Source organism: Andrographis paniculata, unplaced genomic scaffold (assembly GCF_009805555.1).
Source record: "Andrographis paniculata isolate CXL003 unplaced genomic scaffold, ASM980555v1 Contig10END, whole genome shotgun sequence".
NCBI classification, from domain to species: domain Eukaryota; kingdom Viridiplantae; phylum Streptophyta; class Magnoliopsida; order Lamiales; family Acanthaceae; genus Andrographis; species Andrographis paniculata.
Window position 1 is genome coordinate 1051511 of NW_026137380.1, and position 19523 is coordinate 1071033.

The 19523-nt window shown below is 37.1% G+C and overlaps 4 protein-coding genes across 9 annotated transcripts; 2 read left to right on the forward strand and 2 right to left on the reverse strand.

Moving 5' to 3' along the window:
* The first annotated feature begins 624 nt into the window (after positions 1–624).
* Positions 625–6710, forward strand: LOC127261731 (carotenoid 9,10(9',10')-cleavage dioxygenase). Its single transcript, XM_051290120.1, has 14 exons — positions 625–965; positions 1858–1928; positions 2123–2137; positions 2767–2878; positions 3263–3362; positions 3489–3551; positions 3762–3872; positions 4247–4431; positions 4776–4914; positions 5421–5538; positions 5614–5715; positions 5893–6144; positions 6280–6391; positions 6495–6710. The coding sequence occupies exons 1-14, from the start codon at positions 741–743 to the stop codon at positions 6531–6533; spliced, it is 1644 nt and encodes a 547-aa protein (XP_051146077.1). The 5' UTR covers positions 625–740; the 3' UTR covers positions 6534–6710.
* Positions 6627–9042, reverse strand: LOC127261799 (ras-related protein RABC1). Of its 2 annotated transcripts, XM_051290239.1 has the most exons (6): positions 8723–9033; positions 8113–8181; positions 7744–7809; positions 7443–7564; positions 7093–7221; positions 6627–7010 (listed from the first exon to the last, which is right to left on the reverse strand). In XM_051290239.1, the coding sequence occupies exons 1-6, from the start codon at positions 8859–8861 to the stop codon at positions 6903–6905; spliced, it is 633 nt and encodes a 210-aa protein (XP_051146196.1). In that variant the 5' UTR covers positions 8862–9033; the 3' UTR covers positions 6627–6902. The 2 variants fall into 2 exon arrangements, with proteins under 2 accessions (XP_051146196.1, XP_051146272.1); XM_051290315.1 differs by lacking the exon at positions 8113–8181 and having other exon boundaries at positions 8723–9042.
* A 339-nt stretch (positions 9043–9381) lies between these two features.
* On the forward strand, positions 9382–13097 carry LOC127265605 (zinc finger CCCH domain-containing protein 30-like). Of its 3 annotated transcripts, XM_051295687.1 has the most exons (3): positions 9382–9721; positions 10675–12235; positions 12359–13097. In XM_051295687.1, exons 2-3 carry the CDS (start codon positions 10686–10688, stop codon positions 12888–12890), a joined length of 2082 nt encoding a protein of 693 aa, XP_051151644.1. In that variant the 5' UTR covers positions 9382–9721; positions 10675–10685; the 3' UTR covers positions 12891–13097. The 3 variants fall into 3 exon arrangements, with proteins under 3 accessions (XP_051151644.1, XP_051151480.1, XP_051151563.1); XM_051295523.1 differs by having other exon boundaries at positions 9384–9721; positions 10675–13097; XM_051295606.1 differs by lacking the exon at positions 9382–9721 and adding an exon at positions 10153–10481 and having other exon boundaries at positions 10675–13097.
* Positions 13098–14120: 1023 nt separating this feature from the next.
* LOC127265779 (protein DETOXIFICATION 43) lies at positions 14121–19146 on the reverse strand. Of its 3 annotated transcripts, XM_051295926.1 has the most exons (13): positions 19027–19146; positions 16914–16985; positions 16586–16813; positions 16267–16494; positions 15939–16162; positions 15722–15857; positions 15550–15646; positions 15373–15473; positions 15141–15304; positions 14870–15058; positions 14690–14785; positions 14485–14606; positions 14121–14396 (listed from the first exon to the last, which is right to left on the reverse strand). In XM_051295926.1, exons 3-13 carry the CDS (start codon positions 16791–16793, stop codon positions 14330–14332), a joined length of 1632 nt encoding a protein of 543 aa, XP_051151883.1. In that variant the 5' UTR covers positions 16794–16813; positions 16914–16985; positions 19027–19146; the 3' UTR covers positions 14121–14329. The 3 variants fall into 3 exon arrangements, with proteins under 3 accessions (XP_051151883.1, XP_051151835.1, XP_051151765.1); XM_051295878.1 differs by lacking the exon at positions 16914–16985; XM_051295808.1 differs by having other exon boundaries at positions 16586–16985.
* Positions 19147–19523: the final 377 nt, after the last annotated feature.

Genomic DNA, 19523 nt, shown 5'->3' on the forward strand with positions numbered 1-19523 from the left:
GCCATATTTGATTGTTCATATACTTTTCTATCGTCAAAATGTACAATCAAATGTTCATTTGATCGAAAAAAAAAGAAGAATACATTTAAGGTATGTTTGTTTGTAGGATTTTGACAAAATTCTATTATTCATCCAATTTTTTTTTTTAAAATATCAAATCAAACACCTATTTTTTATTTTTTATATTATACTAAAAATTAATAAAATTTATACTATCGGATAAATTCTTATTTGTTTATTTAATCAAGACTTATTAAGATCGTTGTTTTGTTTGGGGCAACTGTTTAGAAGAATATTCTGTCAAATTATCTGTCATGAAAAACTACAAAAAAATATAAAATTATAATTACTAAATATAAACATTGCCGTGTCGTCCCGAGGGAGGGAATGCGACGCATACTTAACAAATCGCGTGCCACTCACGTGCCTGTCACACCATGCATTTCTATGATTAATCGACTACACTGACGTATCACAATATATGTTTATTTATTTAAAGAATTTCAGTCCAATAAAAATTTTTAATTAATTTTTAGCCGGCAATATTTAGGAAAATATATATGTATTTTAATATCCTAGTATATTTTTAATTAAAATTTTTTGCCATTGTTTTTAAAGATCTATGCATGTGACGGTTGGCACACCATCCTTCGATCCCACTGCTTATCCATTTATTGTGTTGTCGAGCTCCGATCCACACGCCCAGAAGATTCTTCGAATTTCGAGAGTGTACTGTAGGGATGGGGCAGACGGGAGACGAGGAGCGGAGGACCGACGACGGCGTCGTGGTGGTGAACCCGAAGCCCAACAAGGGGCTGAGTTCGGCGGCGATTGATTGGCTGGAATGGGCGTTTGTGAAGCTGATGCATGACTCCAAGCAGCCGCTCCACTATCTCACTGGGAACTTCGCCCCCGTCGACGAGACTCCTCCTCTTGCCGACCTTCCGGTCCGAGGGGATCTTCCGGTGAGACTGAGTACAGTTCGATTTTGGTGATTTGTGTGTTTGTTGCTTGATTGATTGATTACAAGTGCTTGTTGTGGGTAATTATTTGTAAATTTTGTTTTTTTTCCTGGACGGTGAATTTGTGGTTTCTCAGTTCTGTGCTGGTGTTTTGTTATATGAAGATACTTTTTGTTTATGGTTTGGAAATATTGGAAATCGACGAGATGACGAATATTGTAGAAAATGGATTGTATTCATGTATATGTTTTTGTTATTAAATGCTCGAGACCGAAACTAGTTGGAGAACGGAAGGAATTGATATAATTTGGTCATTCTTGAATAGGTAGTCTTGGCCACCAAACATATATTTGGTATTGTGAAGCGACTAAAAATTGTGTCAATGAGTATTGGTTTAAGTTTTCTTAATTCTTTAATGAAATATGCAGTTTTCAAGAGTTTTGACTTTAAATAAGGTGGTATTTGTTTGCTCGGAAGCTTAGCAAAAACTAAATGGAAAGGATTTCTTCTACATTGGGGAGTAGAAGGAAAAGGGACATCGGTTTGTGGTCTTCAGGTTTTGTTTCTCCAAAATTTTTAGGAGACAATACGATTGGGAAGTATATGCTGAAGAAGCAAATGACCATCAAGGGAGACATTACCTAGAAAGTCTAAATAAACTACAAGGAGTCTTGTTCCTTTACAATTGAATGTTACTCTTATTGTCTGCCTCTTTTCGACATCAGGTTTTACGATGTGCCATGCAAAATGTATCTGGTAGAAAGGTGTTTTCTTTCTTTCATTATTTATTATATAAAAAACTCCCATGAACGTGCTTTCCAATTTGTACCTGAGCACCAGCAGTGATGCATATTTAACTGAAAAAAAAAAAAACTAATGTGAATTTGTCCTGCAGGAGTGCCTCAATGGTGAGTTTGTAAGAGTTGGTCCCAATCCAAAGTTTGCTCCTGTTGCTGGATACCATTGGTAGTGCCTTCTCATTTCTCAACTATGCTGTTTCTATCGTGGCAGATGTTCCCTAATTAATCTACACAATCCTCAGTCTTTGCCCTCTTTTGTCTCATTGCTTTGCTACCATTCATAATTGTATTTGATTTGTGAACCGAGAATTTTGATGGTGTTAGAATGACTAACTGTGGTCTTGTCTCTTCTTTCTGCAGGTTTGATGGAGACGGGTGGGTCTTTTATACACTCGATTCAATTATATTTGATATATAGTGTTGTGTTTGCCTTTATTGGAATATCGTCTACGATTTTCCACAGCCACATTCTTCCTTCCAAGTGATCCAGTTTTTACTTGTTTGACTTTATTAGAAGTCTGAGGTCGTAGGTCTTTTAAGACTGGGTTGAGTTAGTGTATTTGCTAATCAGTTGAAATTTACCTCCCTTATCTTTTAGGCAAGTCAGCGGGGGCTTTTGACTTTGACAACAATGGATTTTCTGAACATATAAATATTTTCTTTTCTTTGGTGGGTGTTGCAATGTGTTTACATTTTCACTTACAATTATTGATGAGATGTCTAAGTAATTAATTCATCATTACATTATACTTCTGTTAACCTTATGAATATTGAAGTGCATTTAATTTATATATGATATTAGTTCTAGTGTACATGGTTTCATCCAGTAGGATTTTATTTACATTGAGAAACATGTTCTTAATTTTGAGAAATATTATGATTTTAACTTACTAGGTGAAAGCCCAACTTCCGTGCCTTCATCCTACCATTATCTTTTCTACTTAGTTATCATTCCAAGCAACTACATTTGTTTCAAAATTCCTTCAATGTGCTTATCTTTACAGAATGATTCATGGTATCCGCATTAAAGATGGCAAAGCAACTTATGTCTCCCGTTTTGTGAAGACATCACGCCTTAAACAGGAGGAGTTTTATGGTGGAGCAAAATATATGAAGGTATGCATGGAAATGTTATGGGTATTGCGAGGAGTTTCTTTATCTCTTCTAGAATATTCCATCCCTGTTGAATCTGTCATATTTGAATACTTGCACAGCATGTGGATATATTAGTTTTATGAGTTCCCTAAAGAACTGTACGCAGTTATACGGAAGTGCAAAATTCTTCAAGAGATTCCAATTGTTCGATGAAGTCGAATAGAATTCAGATTAACATGACCTGAAGCTCATCTCTTATGCTTACTGTTCCAGAATCACTTGCCTCTTGTCATTCTCCATCTGGTGTCTTCTGATTTCACACATGCAAACTAGTTTTGTGGTTATTTTCCCAGCATCCTTCCAATTCTCTAGTGTGTTGTGTCTAAATGTTAATGTGTTTTGCAGATTGGTGACTTGAAGGGATTTTTTGGACTTGTTTCAGTTTACATGCAACAGCTTAGAATTAAACTCAATGTACTGGATGTTTCCCATGGGTTTGGTACTGGTAGGTTGCCACAGTGCCTCAATTATATTCTAGAACATCTTGTTGATATTAGTGCCTCAATTATTTTTTATTTTTCAATATTTGATAACCTGTTCTAGGTTTAAAATTCTTGGGCTCTTATTGCAGCTAATACTGCCCTAGTGTACCACGACAGGAAGCTTTTAGCATTGAGTGAGGCGGATAAACCATGTATGCTTATTATCTACCATCCTCAAGTTTTATACTACTGCAAGTCTGCAATGTTTGTGCTCTTCTTTATTTACTTATGGTTTTTGGTTCTGAGAAATGAGAATTGAGTTAGTCCACCGAACAATTCTCATATTACCTTGAAGCATAATTAGCTCCTATCTGCTATGTACATTCCTTTTCATGATTTAAGAGTTTCAATCTACTATACAGATGCTATCAAAGTTTTGGAAGATGGAGATTTACAAACTATAGGCATGCTCGACTATGATCGAAGGCTACAACATTCTTTTACTGCTCATCCTAAAGTTGACCCAGTAACTGGTAAGTTATATTTGTCTTACACCAATTTTCTCAATTTAAGAATGCCAGTCCATTTTTTATAATATCCCTCACCCTAAAACATTTCAAACTTGCAATTTATTTTATGCACACATTATACTATACCTATCCTAAAATCTAAAATGACATGTGAAAACATTAATAACTGTTTTGCTTCTATTTAAGATCATCCTATTCAAAACTTGTCACAAAATATTTTTCATTCTTTGAATTTCAATTTATCTGTCATAATATAGTTTGTAAAAAAGATTTTCATTCAATTTGCAGTGATAAGAAATTGTACTGGGTACATCTTTGGTTTGCGCATAACACATCAAGCAAAATTGAGCTAACAAAGTATTTGTGATCTTGTGCAGGGGAAATGTTTACCTTTGGCTATTCACACACACCACCTTATATCACATATAGAGTCATATCAAAGGATGGTGTGATGAGTGATCCTGTGCCAATAACTGTTCCAGAACCAATCATGATGCATGATTTTGCCATCACTGAAAATTATGCCATTTTCATGGATCTGCCATTATACTTCAGGCCTAAGGTGTGTTGATCATGCAACAAAATTAACCCTCTTGAATGTTACCTTAGCGATAAATTTCCGCGATTCTCACTTTGTTTTAGAGCAAATATTTCATATGACTAACTCATATTGTGAAGAACTAGTCCTCTTTCCTTGTCAACACACACACACACACATGTACACACTAATCATATTGAATTTGACATCATCATTTAGCTTATCCAATTTTCATTCTTAAGAGTTGAGTCCTTAGTTGCCATATTATGACACCTGGCCACCTGGCAAAGGAGAAGGAATTCAATACCTAAGAGTTGTTCATGATAATAACTAATAAGGCCTCAAAGTCATAAGTTCTGTGTTTTCAGGAGATGGTAAAGGAAAAGAAGTTTGTTTTCAGTTTTGATACAACAAAGAAAGCTCGTTTTGGAGTTCTACCTCGATATGCAAAGAATGAGCTCTTAATCAGGTGGTTTGAGCTTCCGAACTGCTTTATATTCCATAACGGTAAGTATCTTAATCTCATTTCCTCAAGGGTTGACAGGAGAGTGTTTGATGTCATTATTTAGAGTATTTGTTACTTATATCTACTGATCTTTGGTCAGTTTGATTCTTAGCATCATGAGATACAAACAAAGACTTCTTAGATTGGTGAATGCCTATAATTTCCATGTCAATAAAGCAAAAAAATTTAGACTAATTTAATTGAGCGAACTTTGAAAACAATACAAGATGTGTGGTCATAACCACAAGAGTTTGTAGGACAAAATATGAAATAATCAGAAACAAAACAGGGTGTGATGTGTCAACTTCATTACAATTATCCACACTGTAAATTGTATTATTCAATAAATGCCTGCCTACCTAGAAGTCACTACAATAGTGTTGTGATGTATCTATTTCATTGTTCGACTTAAAGAAAGTATGCTATTACCAAGTTTGCCTTGCCACTTGAGCATTGTGAGTGCTGACATTTCCTGTTCTAAAATATATGTATCTCAATTGTCTTCTAGCAAATGCATGGGAGGAAGGAGATGAAGTTGTTCTGATCACTTGTCGACTTCAAAAGCTTGATCTTGACGTAATTAATGGTCCCGTGAAAGATGATCTTGAGAGTTTTACTAATGAACTGTAAGATTATATTTACTGAATAATCATCGTAGCACATGTTTCCATTAAGCAACTAACTGTTGGGGGCTCTGGCAGGTATGAGATGCGATTCAACCTGAAAAATGGTTTGGCCGCGCAGAAAAAATTGTCTGCACCAGCTGTTGATTTTCCCAGGGTGAATGAAAGCTATACTGGCAGGTAATGTTTTATTAACGTTGTCAACATTTTGTCACTGTACTACCAAGTAATTTCAGAAAGAGAATATTAATTTCATGGCTGTCAATTGTTCACATTGCAAAAACAATTAGTACTCAATAGACTGATTTTTGTTTAGGTCATATGTTTACATCTGTCAGAATGTTTTTGTGAATTCAGGAAACAGCGTTACGTATATGGGACAATACTGGACCGTGTTGCCATGGTATCTGGAATTGTCAAATTTGATCTACATGCCGAACCAGAGACCGGAAAAGGACAGCTTGAAGTTGGAGGCAATGTTTGTGGCATTTTTGATCTTGGACCTGGAAAATATGGATCAGAGGCAGTTTTCGTACCCCGACAACCTGGTACTTCATCTGAGGAAGATGATGGCTACTTGATCTTCTTTGTTCATAATGAAAGCACCGGGTACGCGCTTTCTATATTTGGTATAATTTGCATCATATAAGTATATGTATATATATCATTGTATATATATCATTTCTTAATTTGAATCTGGTGAAACCTGATGCATATTTTCCTTGTTCATGTGAGAATGCATAGGAAGTCAGAAGTGAATGTAATCGATGCAAAAACAATGTCACTTGACCCCGTCGCTGTGATTGAACTACCGAAAAGAGTTCCTTACGGTTTCCATGCTTTCTTTGTGACGGAGGTTGGTGCATACCGACCTTTCTTGAACCCTGCTGCCTTCAGTTTTTCGAATGATTTCTTAGAAAGTTGGGGTACCTAATGCTGTTCATTGTTATTTTTTACAGGAGCAACTTCAAGAACAAGCAAATCTGAAAGTGTCTTGATCTTATGAAGATGATGTGAGAATTGGGCAAAATGTGGTTGCCATTGTGTATAATAATTATTATTATTACAAATAAACTTCTGTAGCCACCCAATGACAGAATTTCGTGTTCATTTCCATCACTGAAACATGAGAATTGGTATGATAATGTTATACATTCTTGAAGTATTTGACCAAACACATGTATTATATGCTTGTCTTGTATATATATACATATGTATTACAGACACTGGTTTTCAGAATTCACAGAAAACAGTTACAGAATGACAAATTAAGGATAAAACCACAGTGACAGGACGATGAATGATATGAAATGAACCAATTGAGATAAGGTGAGTTGCTTTACTTCTCGGAGCAGCCGTGGGAGGGCTCAACAACAACTGCTAGAGGATGCATCAGATTCCGGAGGTTTCTGTTTGAAAATGTTTCTTTTTACACCGGACGAACCTTCAGCCAACAGACTTGGTGTCTCCAATATCTGTGTTCATCAATCAAAAGTTCGACACATGAATGTTTGCTGTCAAGATATTGCGTATCTGGACATACAGTGACACCTGTACCTTTAAGATGAGTTCCTCGAAGCATTGCTCCACATTTACTCTGGTTTTGGCACTACATTCGATAAATAAGCACCCGTATTCCCTTGCAAAGTCGATTCCCTCTTTTTTGCTGACAACCCTTTCACTTTCCTGCAGATGCAAAAGTTTCGAGCTTATTCACTAATCAATTCATTGGTCTGTATAAGCATACATAAGGTAAGTGAAAGTGCTGGACAAAAACCTAATTCGTAGAAACTGAAATGTGATCAAACACAATGCACAACAAAGACCTAATAATCCTGGAATGTATCAAGATACTGCTTTAATAGGAAAATCTAGTCGACTTAAGATATGACTACTACATAGAATACCTTGTCGACTTTGTTCCCAACTAGCATCTTAATGCAATCTTGATTTGTTGAGTAGAGGTCAATTTCTTTAGCCCAAATATCAGATAGATTTGTGAATGTATCTCGCCGTGTGACATCATAAACTGTATCAAAGCAAAGACGTTTGCTATTATTATTTTATTTCGTGATCTGCACCAAGGGTGCTAGTGCGGAAGTTAAAATTAAATACCTACAATGGAAGACAATATTCTACCTCAATTATTACGACAGAGTAGTTATGGAAGCTACAGCAATACAAAGCATTCAATAGGTGAAAACATACCCATTATGATTCCTTGTGCTCCCCTGTAATATGAACTAGTCAAAGTCCTAAATCTTTCCTGTCCAGCTGCAAAGTGAGAAATCCGATAATGCATATCCTTGTATACAAATCCTCAAATAAAGGTAAATTCATCTACGAAACTTCCTTTCGTAATTTCTAAGACATGGACATGGACATGGTACATTTACCAATTTTAGATGACGTAAGATCCTCAGAAAAATATCAAAGTATCGTCTTGCTTTTGTGATGGCACCAAAGTTGTAATCCCATTATTAAACAAGTAAATGACGAAACTCAAGATAAGAGTAGCTATCTTATTATTCGATAATGATTCCCAGCTTTGCAGGAACAGTATGTTAAGGTACTTACCAGTATCCCAAATTGCAAGCTTTAACTTTTTACCCCCAACAGTAACATGCTTTACCTTGAAATCCACTCCTGCCGGAGGATAAAAACTTAAGTTATGTGTAACTATCAGAACCATCCAGTCGACAATTACCACAGAACTTAGAAAACAAGACTACCTGATTAAAAAGATCAGGTCCCCAATAATAAAAAAATAATGTAAAAGAACTATAATCGAAACATTCTCCTTCAAATACACTGCTTAATTTAATAGATACAAAATCTTTACAAAGAAAGTTACCATTATGCATCATCACAATCATGTCCAACCAAATCTAATTCAACCTGAGTTCTACTCACTCCATTATACACACAATACACAAATACACAATCATAATAAAGAAAAAGAATGAAATCAAACGCATTGACCTCATTATTGAATTATTATTTTGAAGAATCCTATTATTTTGTCCCCATAGTTAAATCTCCCCAACAACAGAAAAAAAATTTCAACCTAAATCACTTAACCTATGCCATTAACACAAAGTTCTAGTTTCCAATTTCACAAACCAGATAATTCAAAGCCATTACCAACACATAGTGAAAGCATCTATCGACTGATACAAAAACTCACCAATTGTTGGAGAGAGATCTTCAAAGGTGTCCGAAGTGAAGCTGAGCAACAAGGTACTTTTCCCAACCCCAGAATCGCCTATCAACAAAAGCTTGAATAAATAATCAAACTCCGGCGTTGCTCCTGACGATGACTCCATATCGAAACAATTCCGCTCAATTAATCAATCAGTATTGGATCAAAACCAAAATATCCGATCAATCCCGCCAGCAGCGCCGAAAGATATAGACCGGGACAGATCTCAGATCACGCCAAATGTTCAAGCATTATCGCATCATAAATTGGAAATGAATATATAACCCCTGCAACAATCCAATCAAATATTAAATTCATGGATCGCAGAACCGATTCCATTACATCTACTTTCCAGAATCCAGTAGAAATTAGGTTCTAGCAAATATCACATCCAGTATTCAAACCCCAATCCTTTTCATATTACGAATTGGGTCAATTTATGGACTGGCCCATTAAACTACAGGCCCAATTAATAGGCCCATTATACTTGGCCTGGATAGTTTTTGCTTTTCCCAATTTCTCAATTTACCGTACAGATTCTCTCATTCCGAATTCATTTCGCGTGAATTTCAATCACATTTCAGTTGACATTTAAATTTGCATTTGCATTTGAATTTCATTTACATTTCAATTTCAAAACCGCTCCTTTCATTCTTCCTTCCCAGCGCTCTCTCTCTCTCTCTAGAGGAAACAGACAAAACACTTTTTTCTCTCACTACACCGCAGAAAGGAACAAGCTTATCTGAGTTCGCTTTCCATCGATTTTTCCTTCTCACCTTCCACTATCATATGTTGTATGTATGCGTGCCTTTTCTTGCTCTCTTTGTAGCTTGTGAATCTGTACGATGAAGATCGCCTTGTCCGCTGCGGAGTTTTGTAGTTTTTGCGTTGTTTGTTTTGGCTGCAGTCGGTAGATCCATTAACGACGGAGTAATATGATTCATTCCCGATCTTTGGTAGAAGATTCTACTGTTGGGAACGCTGGTGAGTTCATCTTGTGCTGCTTTTCTTTTTCAATTTTAGGCTACTGGATTGGATTGTCGTTGACTTCACTTTGAACTGATCTGGTTTTGCTTTTTGCTGTAGTTATGTGTAGTTTTTGTTGATTTGATTTATACTTCTTTTAACCCTTGTTTGGATATGGATTTTCGGTTTTAATCGTGGGTAGTGTGATCCAGTTTTTTTTTTTTTGGTTAAATAACGCACTCTCCATTCCTCTCGTTTCTTCACGACATCGATGTGGATGGCTTCAAATATTTTGATTTATGGTGAATATATCTGCAGTTGTGTGTATCTGGTGAATATATACCCTTTACACTTAGAAAAAAAGGTTCGTTTCTGATGAGGTATAATCTGCGAGCATACGAAAATGATTCGATTCCTTGAAATGGATGGCAAAGTTAGATTCCATATTTGACTTGTCTATAGTATTGTTCTCAGGATCTGGTGTTTAGCGGCGAAACATGGACCAGGCTTAATCTTTCTTTGTTTTACTTCAAAAAGAAGCATATAGTTTGGATTCTGTGTCGGATTTCAAGCAAGTCGGTTACTTTGGATGTCATATCGTGGAAAGTTTGTTCTTTTCTCATTATTATTTGTGTAATTCGAGTCTGTGAAGCGTGTCTCTCACTGGATGAATCTTTCTATAAATTTGGCTTCATTTATATTTTGATGATCAATTTGTGGCAGTATTTTCGTTGGTGTTCGATTGTATGTTGTAATTTCTTTCCTGATTGACTAATGGGTAAGGTTCTTGCTTGTGTGGTTTTCTATAGTATTTTCTGTAGGTGTCTTGATGGATTTGTTCTGTTGGGCAAAGATGTTATGTCTTGCAGTGGCTTTTGTAAATTTTCATTTCAAGCGTTCTTTATAATTAACATGGCTTGTAGAATCTGGTGTTTTCTTGATATAAATGAATTTATTTGTTTGACTTGCAGTTGATTAGAGTATGTGCAGTGGACCTGAGCAATCGAAATCCAATTCTTCTACTACCCAAGGGGCTGCAATTAAGGAAACCAACAGCATGAAGGACTTAAACAAATTTTCCACCGAGATTGAGGACAATCTTTCCACTTTGCTTGAGTTTGCTGCCAACAATGATGCTGAAGCTTTCAGGAGATCCATTGAGCTTGATTTGTCTGCAGTTGATGTTGCAGGACTTTGGTATGTCCACAAGAAAGGTTCTAGACAGATCACCCAGGATGAGAGAACACCACTGATGATAGCTGCGACATACGGCAGCATGGATGTGTTGAAGCTAATTGTTGCTTTACCAGAAGTTGATTTAAATAGATCATGCGGACGAGACAAATGGACTGCTCTCCACTGTGCTGCATTTGGAGGTCCTATTAATGCAGTGGACATTGTGAAGTTGCTGTTATCTGCCGGTGCTGATCCAAACATTGAGGATGCCAGTGGGAAGCGTCCCGTTGATTTGATTACAGTTCATCCAAAGCTCCCTGGTGCTAAAGCTGCTCTTGAGGACTTGCTTACAAACAGTATTTCCGATCTACAGGTGTCTTTGTCTAGATCCAATGCATCCTCACCTGTATTATCTTCGTCACCTCCAGAGAGTAGATCCCCATGTTCTCCAACCGAGCGTCTATCTTCTCCTACTGCCCCTAAGTTTGGTGATACTTCTGTTAATTTTGGCTCGGAGAAGAAACAGTATCCGGTGGATCCATCTTTACCGGATATTAGAAACAGTATCTACTCGACTGATGAGTTTCGTATGTTTTCATTCAAAGTTAGGCCTTGTTCGAGGGCATACTCTCATGACTGGACTGAGTGTCCCTTTGTTCACCCTGGAGAAAATGCGCGCAGAAGAGACCCACGGAAGTATCATTACAGCTGTGTCCCCTGTCCTGACTTTAGAAAGGGTGCTTGCAGACGTGGGGATATGTGTGAGTATGCTCATGGTGTGTTTGAGTGCTGGCTGCACCCTGCTCAGTATCGAACTCGGCTGTGCAAAGATGGTACAAGCTGTGCCAGGCAAGTTTGTTTCTTTGCTCACACACAGGAAGAGCTTCGTCCATTGTATGTCTCCACTGGTTCTGGTGTTCCTTCTCCTAGATCAGCAGCCTCGGCCCCTAATTTCATGGACATGGCTGCAGCCTTAAGTCTTCTGCCAGGCTCTCCCACATCACAATCTGTGATCTCTCCTGCATTTAATCAAGCCATGTCTCCTACGGCAAATGGAATGACTCACCCCTCTGCGGCATGGCCTCAGCCAAATGTTCCCACACTTCATCTTCCCGGCAGCAACTTCCAGTCTAGTCGCTTGAGGTCTTCCATTAGTGCCCGTGATATCCCACCTGATGATCTGAATACAATGCGAGGGGACTACGACACCCAGCAACTGCTTCTGAGTGAATCAGCATGTTTTTTGCAGCCACGCCCGAATTCTTCTGTATTGAATGGTTCCATCCGCCCCAAGGCAACACTAACTCCGTCCAATCTGGATGAGCTTTTTTCCGCTGAGATGGCATTGTCGCCAAGGTTGTCTGACCAGGCAGCAGCTTTTGGTGTTTTTTCTCCTTCACATAAAGCCGCTGTTCGGAATCAGTTTCAACAGCAGCCAAGCATTTTGCCACCTGTTAACACTAATGTTTTTTCTCCTAGACATGTCGAGCACCCTATGTTGCAGGCTTCTTTTGGTGTCTCTTCTCCACGGATGTCTCCAAGAAGCATGGATCCGGCCTCTCCAATGAGCGCTCATATTCCAGCTTTCGCTCAGCGTGAGAGGCAGCAGCAGCATATGCGCAGCCTCAGTTCCCGAGATCTTGGATCCAACCGTGCTCCCATGGTTGGATCACCCACTGCTGCTGCTGCTGCTGCTGCTGCTTGGCCCAAGTGGGAGTCCCCTAATGGAAAAGTTGATTGGTCTGTTGCTGGGGACAGTCAGGGTCGAATGAAGAGATCTTGCTCGTTCAAAAACAAGAACGATGAAGAAGAGCCGGACTTATCATGGGTGCAGTCTCTCGTAAAAGAATCACCACCTGAGATGATGGACAAGACGGCAGCCCCCTCTTCGGGTGCGAGTGCAACCCCATCCGGTGAGTGTTTAAGATCAAATACTCAAATTGACTCTGTAGATCACTCGGTTTTAGGTGCTTGGCTCGAGCAGATGCAACTTGATCAACTCGTAGTCTAGCTAACCGGTAATATATGAACTCATTTCTGCTGAAGAACCTAAGCATTTTATTTTTAGGAAGCATATAAAAAATCTTTGAGCTCACTTTTTTGCTGTTGGAAGAGGTGCAAACTCAGAAACATAGCAAGCAATGCTAGAGTTTGGAAGTTGTTTTATGGGTAACAAGTGAATTCAATTTTCCTAATGCAATCCCAATTATTTATTGATTGTTAAAGCATGAATCTTCATATCTACTACATTTGGGCTGTGTACTGAAAACCAACCTCTCTGTACTATTCCTAATTCTAAAGATTATGATTATTTTTATTTACATCCTCCTGTTTCCTTTCATCAATGTCATTTCTGTTGCGGTGGCTATTTGGCTTCAATCTCTAATTTGCATTTGTTGTGGGTTTTCTTGATACGAAGAGATGATGTCACTTTTTTTTCTTTGGTAGTTGGAATAAGCAAATTGTTATGATGATTGTGATTGTGGTTAGGGCTGTCAATTTGGTCGTTCCCGACTTGATCCGATATAAGCTCAATTAAAACCTGGATCCGATTTTGGAACCAGATCCCTATTATATAGGGTACCGGATTTGGTATCTATGGTTCCGACCCGGATCCAGTAATATATATATATATACATTATGTATTATTATTATATAATTATATATTCTATTATATAATTAAATATTTATGTCCTATTTTATGAATTTAACATTCCTATTTCATCCAAAATAAACACGACATGGCTCTGCAAGGCCAACAGTTTTTATTTTTATTTTTATTTTTTAAAAATTATCTTAAATTTGGTTCAAGGATATTGGACCCAGACTGCTCCGGATCTGATCCATATTTTTTAGGTTCCGATGGACCGGATCCGAAACCTGAATTAAAAGGGCGGATTCGACCCGTTTTCAAACCTAATTGTGATGGGGTTGTTCGTTCATTCATGGGATGATATCTAAAGAGATTTTTATTTGTATACTTAGGTTAGGTTAGGTTAGGTTAAGAAGATGAGATTGTGATGGGCACTTGACTTGAGTGGTCATAGATATGACATGACTTTACATGAATGCACACAGGCCATGAAATGAAAATTTGGATTGTCCCTTCCATTTGTTTTTTGATCTCCATTCTTGCTTGCATCATTAGTCTCTGTCCCCCTTTTATTATTATTATTATTATTATTATTATTATTACTATTATTATTATTATTGTTATTTTAAGTTTTGAAAACCCATAAAATGAAGACATAATTTTTTGTGACATTTTATGGCTGCTATTACTACAGACTGGGAATCACATTATGGTACAAGAAAAATAAACGTTACAGTTGAAAGAACACAGGGAAGTAAGGAGATAATATGAGCTATAAAAATAGACTAAGAAAAAAACAAAACACAAGCTCTCTGAACATGGATTTATTTTTAATACATGGTCTGTAGCTTCTACTCTCATATGACCGCCGGCGGCAATGATCGGCGCTTCAAAAACTGCCACGGTCCGGTACCCATCCCCATCCTGCGCAACGTCGATAATATTTACTCTACGTGTTAATAGATATCAAATTACGACGAACTTATTCTCAGGTTATCGCGAGCCCATTTACCTCCAGAAGCCGGCAAATGTTCTCAAGAACATGTAGACGGTTAGCGCGAGCCATATACCGACGAATCCGTTGGTTTTCGCCATGATGAACAAGCAACCTATGCTCACGATCGACACTAGAACCTGCGACGAACAGACGTTAAGCGTGTCGATCGATCGAGCGATTAATAATCATCCGAGTCGAGACATTGTGTTGTTAGGATTACCATGGAGTAAGCCGAGTAGGCGAAGTCGGATGCTCCAAAGTTAACGCCGTCGAAGACGAACGCCAACGAGTTTATCGGCTGTGTCGCTGCAACAAACTGATAAAAACAACACACTCGATTTACTTTCGGATAGCGCACGAAAACGGATTGTTTTTAAGGGAGTCAAAGGCAAATAAGTACCGGGATGCCAATGGCGATCATACGGATAACATTTTTATCCTTGGTGAAAATCCCGGATCCGAAATTCAGACCAAGTCCGACGAGTAGAGCCAGCCCGAGCCCGAGCACGAACGACATCTGCAGCACGCGGACGGCTGCAGCCGTAGCTTTCTTGAAGTCCTTTTCGGCGAATGCACACGCAAGAATGGCCTAAACAGTTTCATTACAGATGATCATCGAACAATGCCGCGATCTTACAGACATTTCTGGTACCACCGATCTTTTTTCTTACCTGACCAGCGACGGCTAGGCCATCGGCGAGAAGGGACGACGTGAGCCAGACCTGGAGGCATATCTGGAACGCGGCCATCGGAGTCGCGCCGAGCCTCGCAGCCATTGATGCTGCTAGAGTCACACAAATGGTTGCAGCAATGACTCTTGCAAGAAGAAGGAAACCTGCAGCGGTAATATTCGCGACGTGAGCATGAGCAAAAGCGCGGTTGCTGCGAGGAAGAAGAAGTTACCGTTCTTGAGGAAACGGCTGAACTGCAGATCTTTCGCGCTCGGCGGCATGAGATTGACTTGCTTCATTAGCTTCACCAGAAGAATGAGTGAGATCAAGTACCTGAAAAAATACAGAAATGGATCAAGAAAATCGATGTGGAATGAAATGTATGCACGAATGTTCGTCGCAGACTTACTGCGACAGGACGTGAGCCATTGCCGCGCCGGTAACCCCCAGCCGGCAGGCGAAGATGAAGATCGGATCCAAGATTATGTTCATTACGTCTCCAACAACTGTTACATTCGATGAACGCTAAGCAAAGGACGAGAAAAACAGATCGAAATTTGTGATCGATGTTCTCTTCTTACCGGTGGCGAGGAGAGGAGTTTTAGTGTCCTTAAATCCTCGAAACACTCCTTGCATCGCTAACGAGAGAAGAACGGCCGGCGCTCCGAGCGCCCTTATCGTTAGGTACTTTTGCGCCGGAGGAAGCATCGGAGATCCCTATGTATAATTCGATGTTGGGTTATTACAAAGGGACGTTTTAACGTTTGAAAAATTGATCGAAAAGTTTCGGATGCTCACTTCTTTGACGCCCATGAAGCCTAAAAATGGCTTAGCTAAAAAGATAAGAAGAATGGTCTGAAGCAGTCCGAGAACACCTCCGAGAGCCAGAGCAGTCGACGCCGAAGGAATATTCCGGCGCTCGGTTTTCTCTGTCTCCTTACTAACAGTCGCCGGAGCATCTTTATCGACACCATTACCATCATCATCGGCGGGATTCTTACATTGAGTGTTTTCAGATGCAACTGAGGTTTGAGGTAATAAACGACGGTAAGTAAGTAAGCGAAGCAACGGATGGATGGATGGATCGATGATCATGGTCGATCAAGAATGTAGGCAATTTTTTTACCGATTTGTTGATCTTTTTCTTCGTCGCCAGCATCATGATCGAAGCTTTTATCGTCGACGGCGGATCCCATTTCGACGTCGTTCTGCAGTTTGCGATCGTTGATTCGCTTGACAGTGTCTTCCTCGGCGACGAAGGACGTGGTGATGCTTACAAGAGGGAAGATGGTAACTTTCGAGGCTTGGTTGAATATGGCAATGGCAACTCCGACGGCTGCGATTTGGACAGATCCTGTTCGAAACACAAATCCAAATCCGATGGATCAAAACAGAGCAATGAACTAACTATATATATATATATGTATACGAATGTATATGTATACCTAATTGGCCGATGAAGGCGGTGTCGATCAAAGAAGCGATGGGATCGGCGGCCAAGGCCATGGCGGCCGGGAGAGCAATGCCGAGTATTTCCCGGCCAAGTTTGTCTCTTTTGAAGACGCTCGTGGGGTCGTGGAAGAAGATGAAAATGGGAAGATCGATCCACTTTTTGGGAGGATTAGACGAATGATCGTCAGCAGCCATGTTCATGTGATTGTTGTGTCGGCAAACTGAAGTGAATTATAAATAAGTGTGGAGGGAAGAATTAATTTGGAACGTAGAAATGAAAGTAATTGTCACGATCGAGAATGTAGAATGAAGCTCCATTACATGGGTCGATTGTAATAATGAAATGAAATGTAAGGAAAGGAAAGCCTTCCTCAGGTGCAGCTGATGCCTCCCCTGAATGAATTAGTTAAAAAAATAAAAAAAACTTACAGGGACAAGACGAGGCTTTCGATGGTAATGAAAATGAAATCAAATAAAATAAGATAGTTTTTGTTGTGTACGAAGAAGAAGGTTCGTGGAACATCGCATGACCTGAGGTGAGTTGAGGTCAGTGCTACTACTTTGTACTTGTAAACCTCTTTCTTCCCTCCCCAGTTAACACTTTTTAAAACATTACTTTTGTATTTCTATCAACGGTTGGTTAGAACGGCGATCAAGACTAATTAATATTTTTTATTTATAAAATTTTTATTTTTTTAATTTTAATTAAACTAATTATTTATTTAAAATTATTTTTACTAATTATATTCTTTCTAAATTTTCAAAACGGAGGGAGTAATATATATATATATATATATGTGAAACTCAAAACTAATTCTAGAGATACTTATAATTTATTCATTTATAAACGGAAGTTTACTAAAATTTGACAAAGAGCCATGACTCTTTTGACAACTAGAAGAAAGTGAATTACTACGGAGAGAGTGAAACATAAACTATTTTGAGGAAGGCATAAAAAGACGGAATGCTCATACTAAATACAGCCGACCTGTCCTAATTTCATCGGTATCTCATTCATGGCTATATATATATATATATATATATATATATATGTTTATAATCATATACTTCTTTCGTCCCAAAATTATAGTTTGAATTGGGTTTGACACAGTATTTAAATAATATTGATATTACATTAGCAATAGGTAAAAAATACAGATAAAAAATATTTTTGCCTTGTGAGTATATTAGTGTAAAAAGTAGTAGCAATTGTATAATAATAATAAAAAAATAAGATAAATTTTATAGTGATATAGTTATTTATAAAAAACTATTATTTTGAAATGAATAAAAATAATAAACATGACTATTGTATTGGGAGAGAATAAGTATACCTTATATTAATTACAAGAAAAGAATGCTCATTTCATATTAAATAATTTAATTTAATTTTTCCGACTACATTTGTCTGTCTGTCAGTCAGAGAGAAGATCCTCTCTCTCTCTCTCTCTCTCTATATATATATATATATATATATTTCCTCAGTTAAACCTGGAGCTGAACAGAAGTGAAATGGTTATTAATTTATTAATGGATGCCTTCCAAACAAATGGCGCCATAAAGTTGGCAGCTTCTGTCTATTAAGGTTCAATCAAATTTATTCAATTCATATACTCCCTAATGCTTATGTTATTTTATTTGCACAAATTAAAAAATAATAATATTTTAATTTAAATATAAATATAAAGTACAAATTAAAATTAGGATATTATAAACAATTTATTAAAAAATTGATACAAATATGATGTGATTTTCAATATATTAATTGTACATAAGTTTAACACCAATCGGAAAAAAAGAAAAATCTAACATAATTATAGTGGACGAAGAAAGTATTTATTTATGATATATTATTAAAATAATTTTAAATATATATACTTACTAGTGTTTTGGGGATCTCTTTAGTGTTTCAAATTATTTAACATTTATTTTAATAAAAATAGTCATTGAATATGAATTTTTTTTTTCTCTAAACCTTAGGTGGCGAAAATATTTTTTATAAAAAAAAAAATAAATTAACAGAAATTGTATCATAAATTGCAATTTTAAACATTATAATAAACATTAGTGAATAAGCATTGATCTTATCTTTTGCTTTTCTAATAATGTGTGGCCACATGTAATGATATATATACACATATTTATGCTAAATTTCAAATAAAAAAAATAAAAAGAATATTTAAATAATACTTGAATTCAATGTTTATAAGATAAAACAATACTTCAAGAAAACATAATAAAAGATTTTAAAATAGAAAGAGCCCTTGAAATAGAATACTTTTTAAAACATGCAAGAATTTATCATCCAATTTATATAGTGAGAAAAATAAATTGCAATTAATATATTAATATTAAACTTACTATCTATCATTGTAACAACATGCATGTAACAAAAAAATTAAATTAAAATAAACAAATTTATACACAAACTAACCTGATTTGTGTGTGTGTTTTTTTTGATATTTGAAAGTGAATTGAAGAGTGAAATAAAAGCTCCAAAAATGTTAGTATGGAAGTGATCTTTAATTTTGTGTGCTGCCCTAAACCATCACTCACCACACCCCTTTATATAATACCCATTTTCTCCACTCACCAATTCATGCTAATTAAAAATGCCATATATATATAATTTAATTAATTGAATTTGATGAAATCCAGTAAATAATTTCAATGTTATGTAATATATTTATCTAATTAATAATTGGTGAGAAATTTAAAGAAAAAGGGTTGATGATAATTGATCTAAATGAAATGAATAATTGGTTGAACACTTTTCCACAAGTTATTAGGGATGTCAAATGGGCGGGTTAGCCCCGGACTCACTCTTAATGAGGTGGGTTTGGGTCTAAATAATATTTTTCGGGGCGGGTTACGAGTTTTACTAAAAATTCGTCCCAACTCGGATCCGAACCCGGATATTTTTTAAAATTA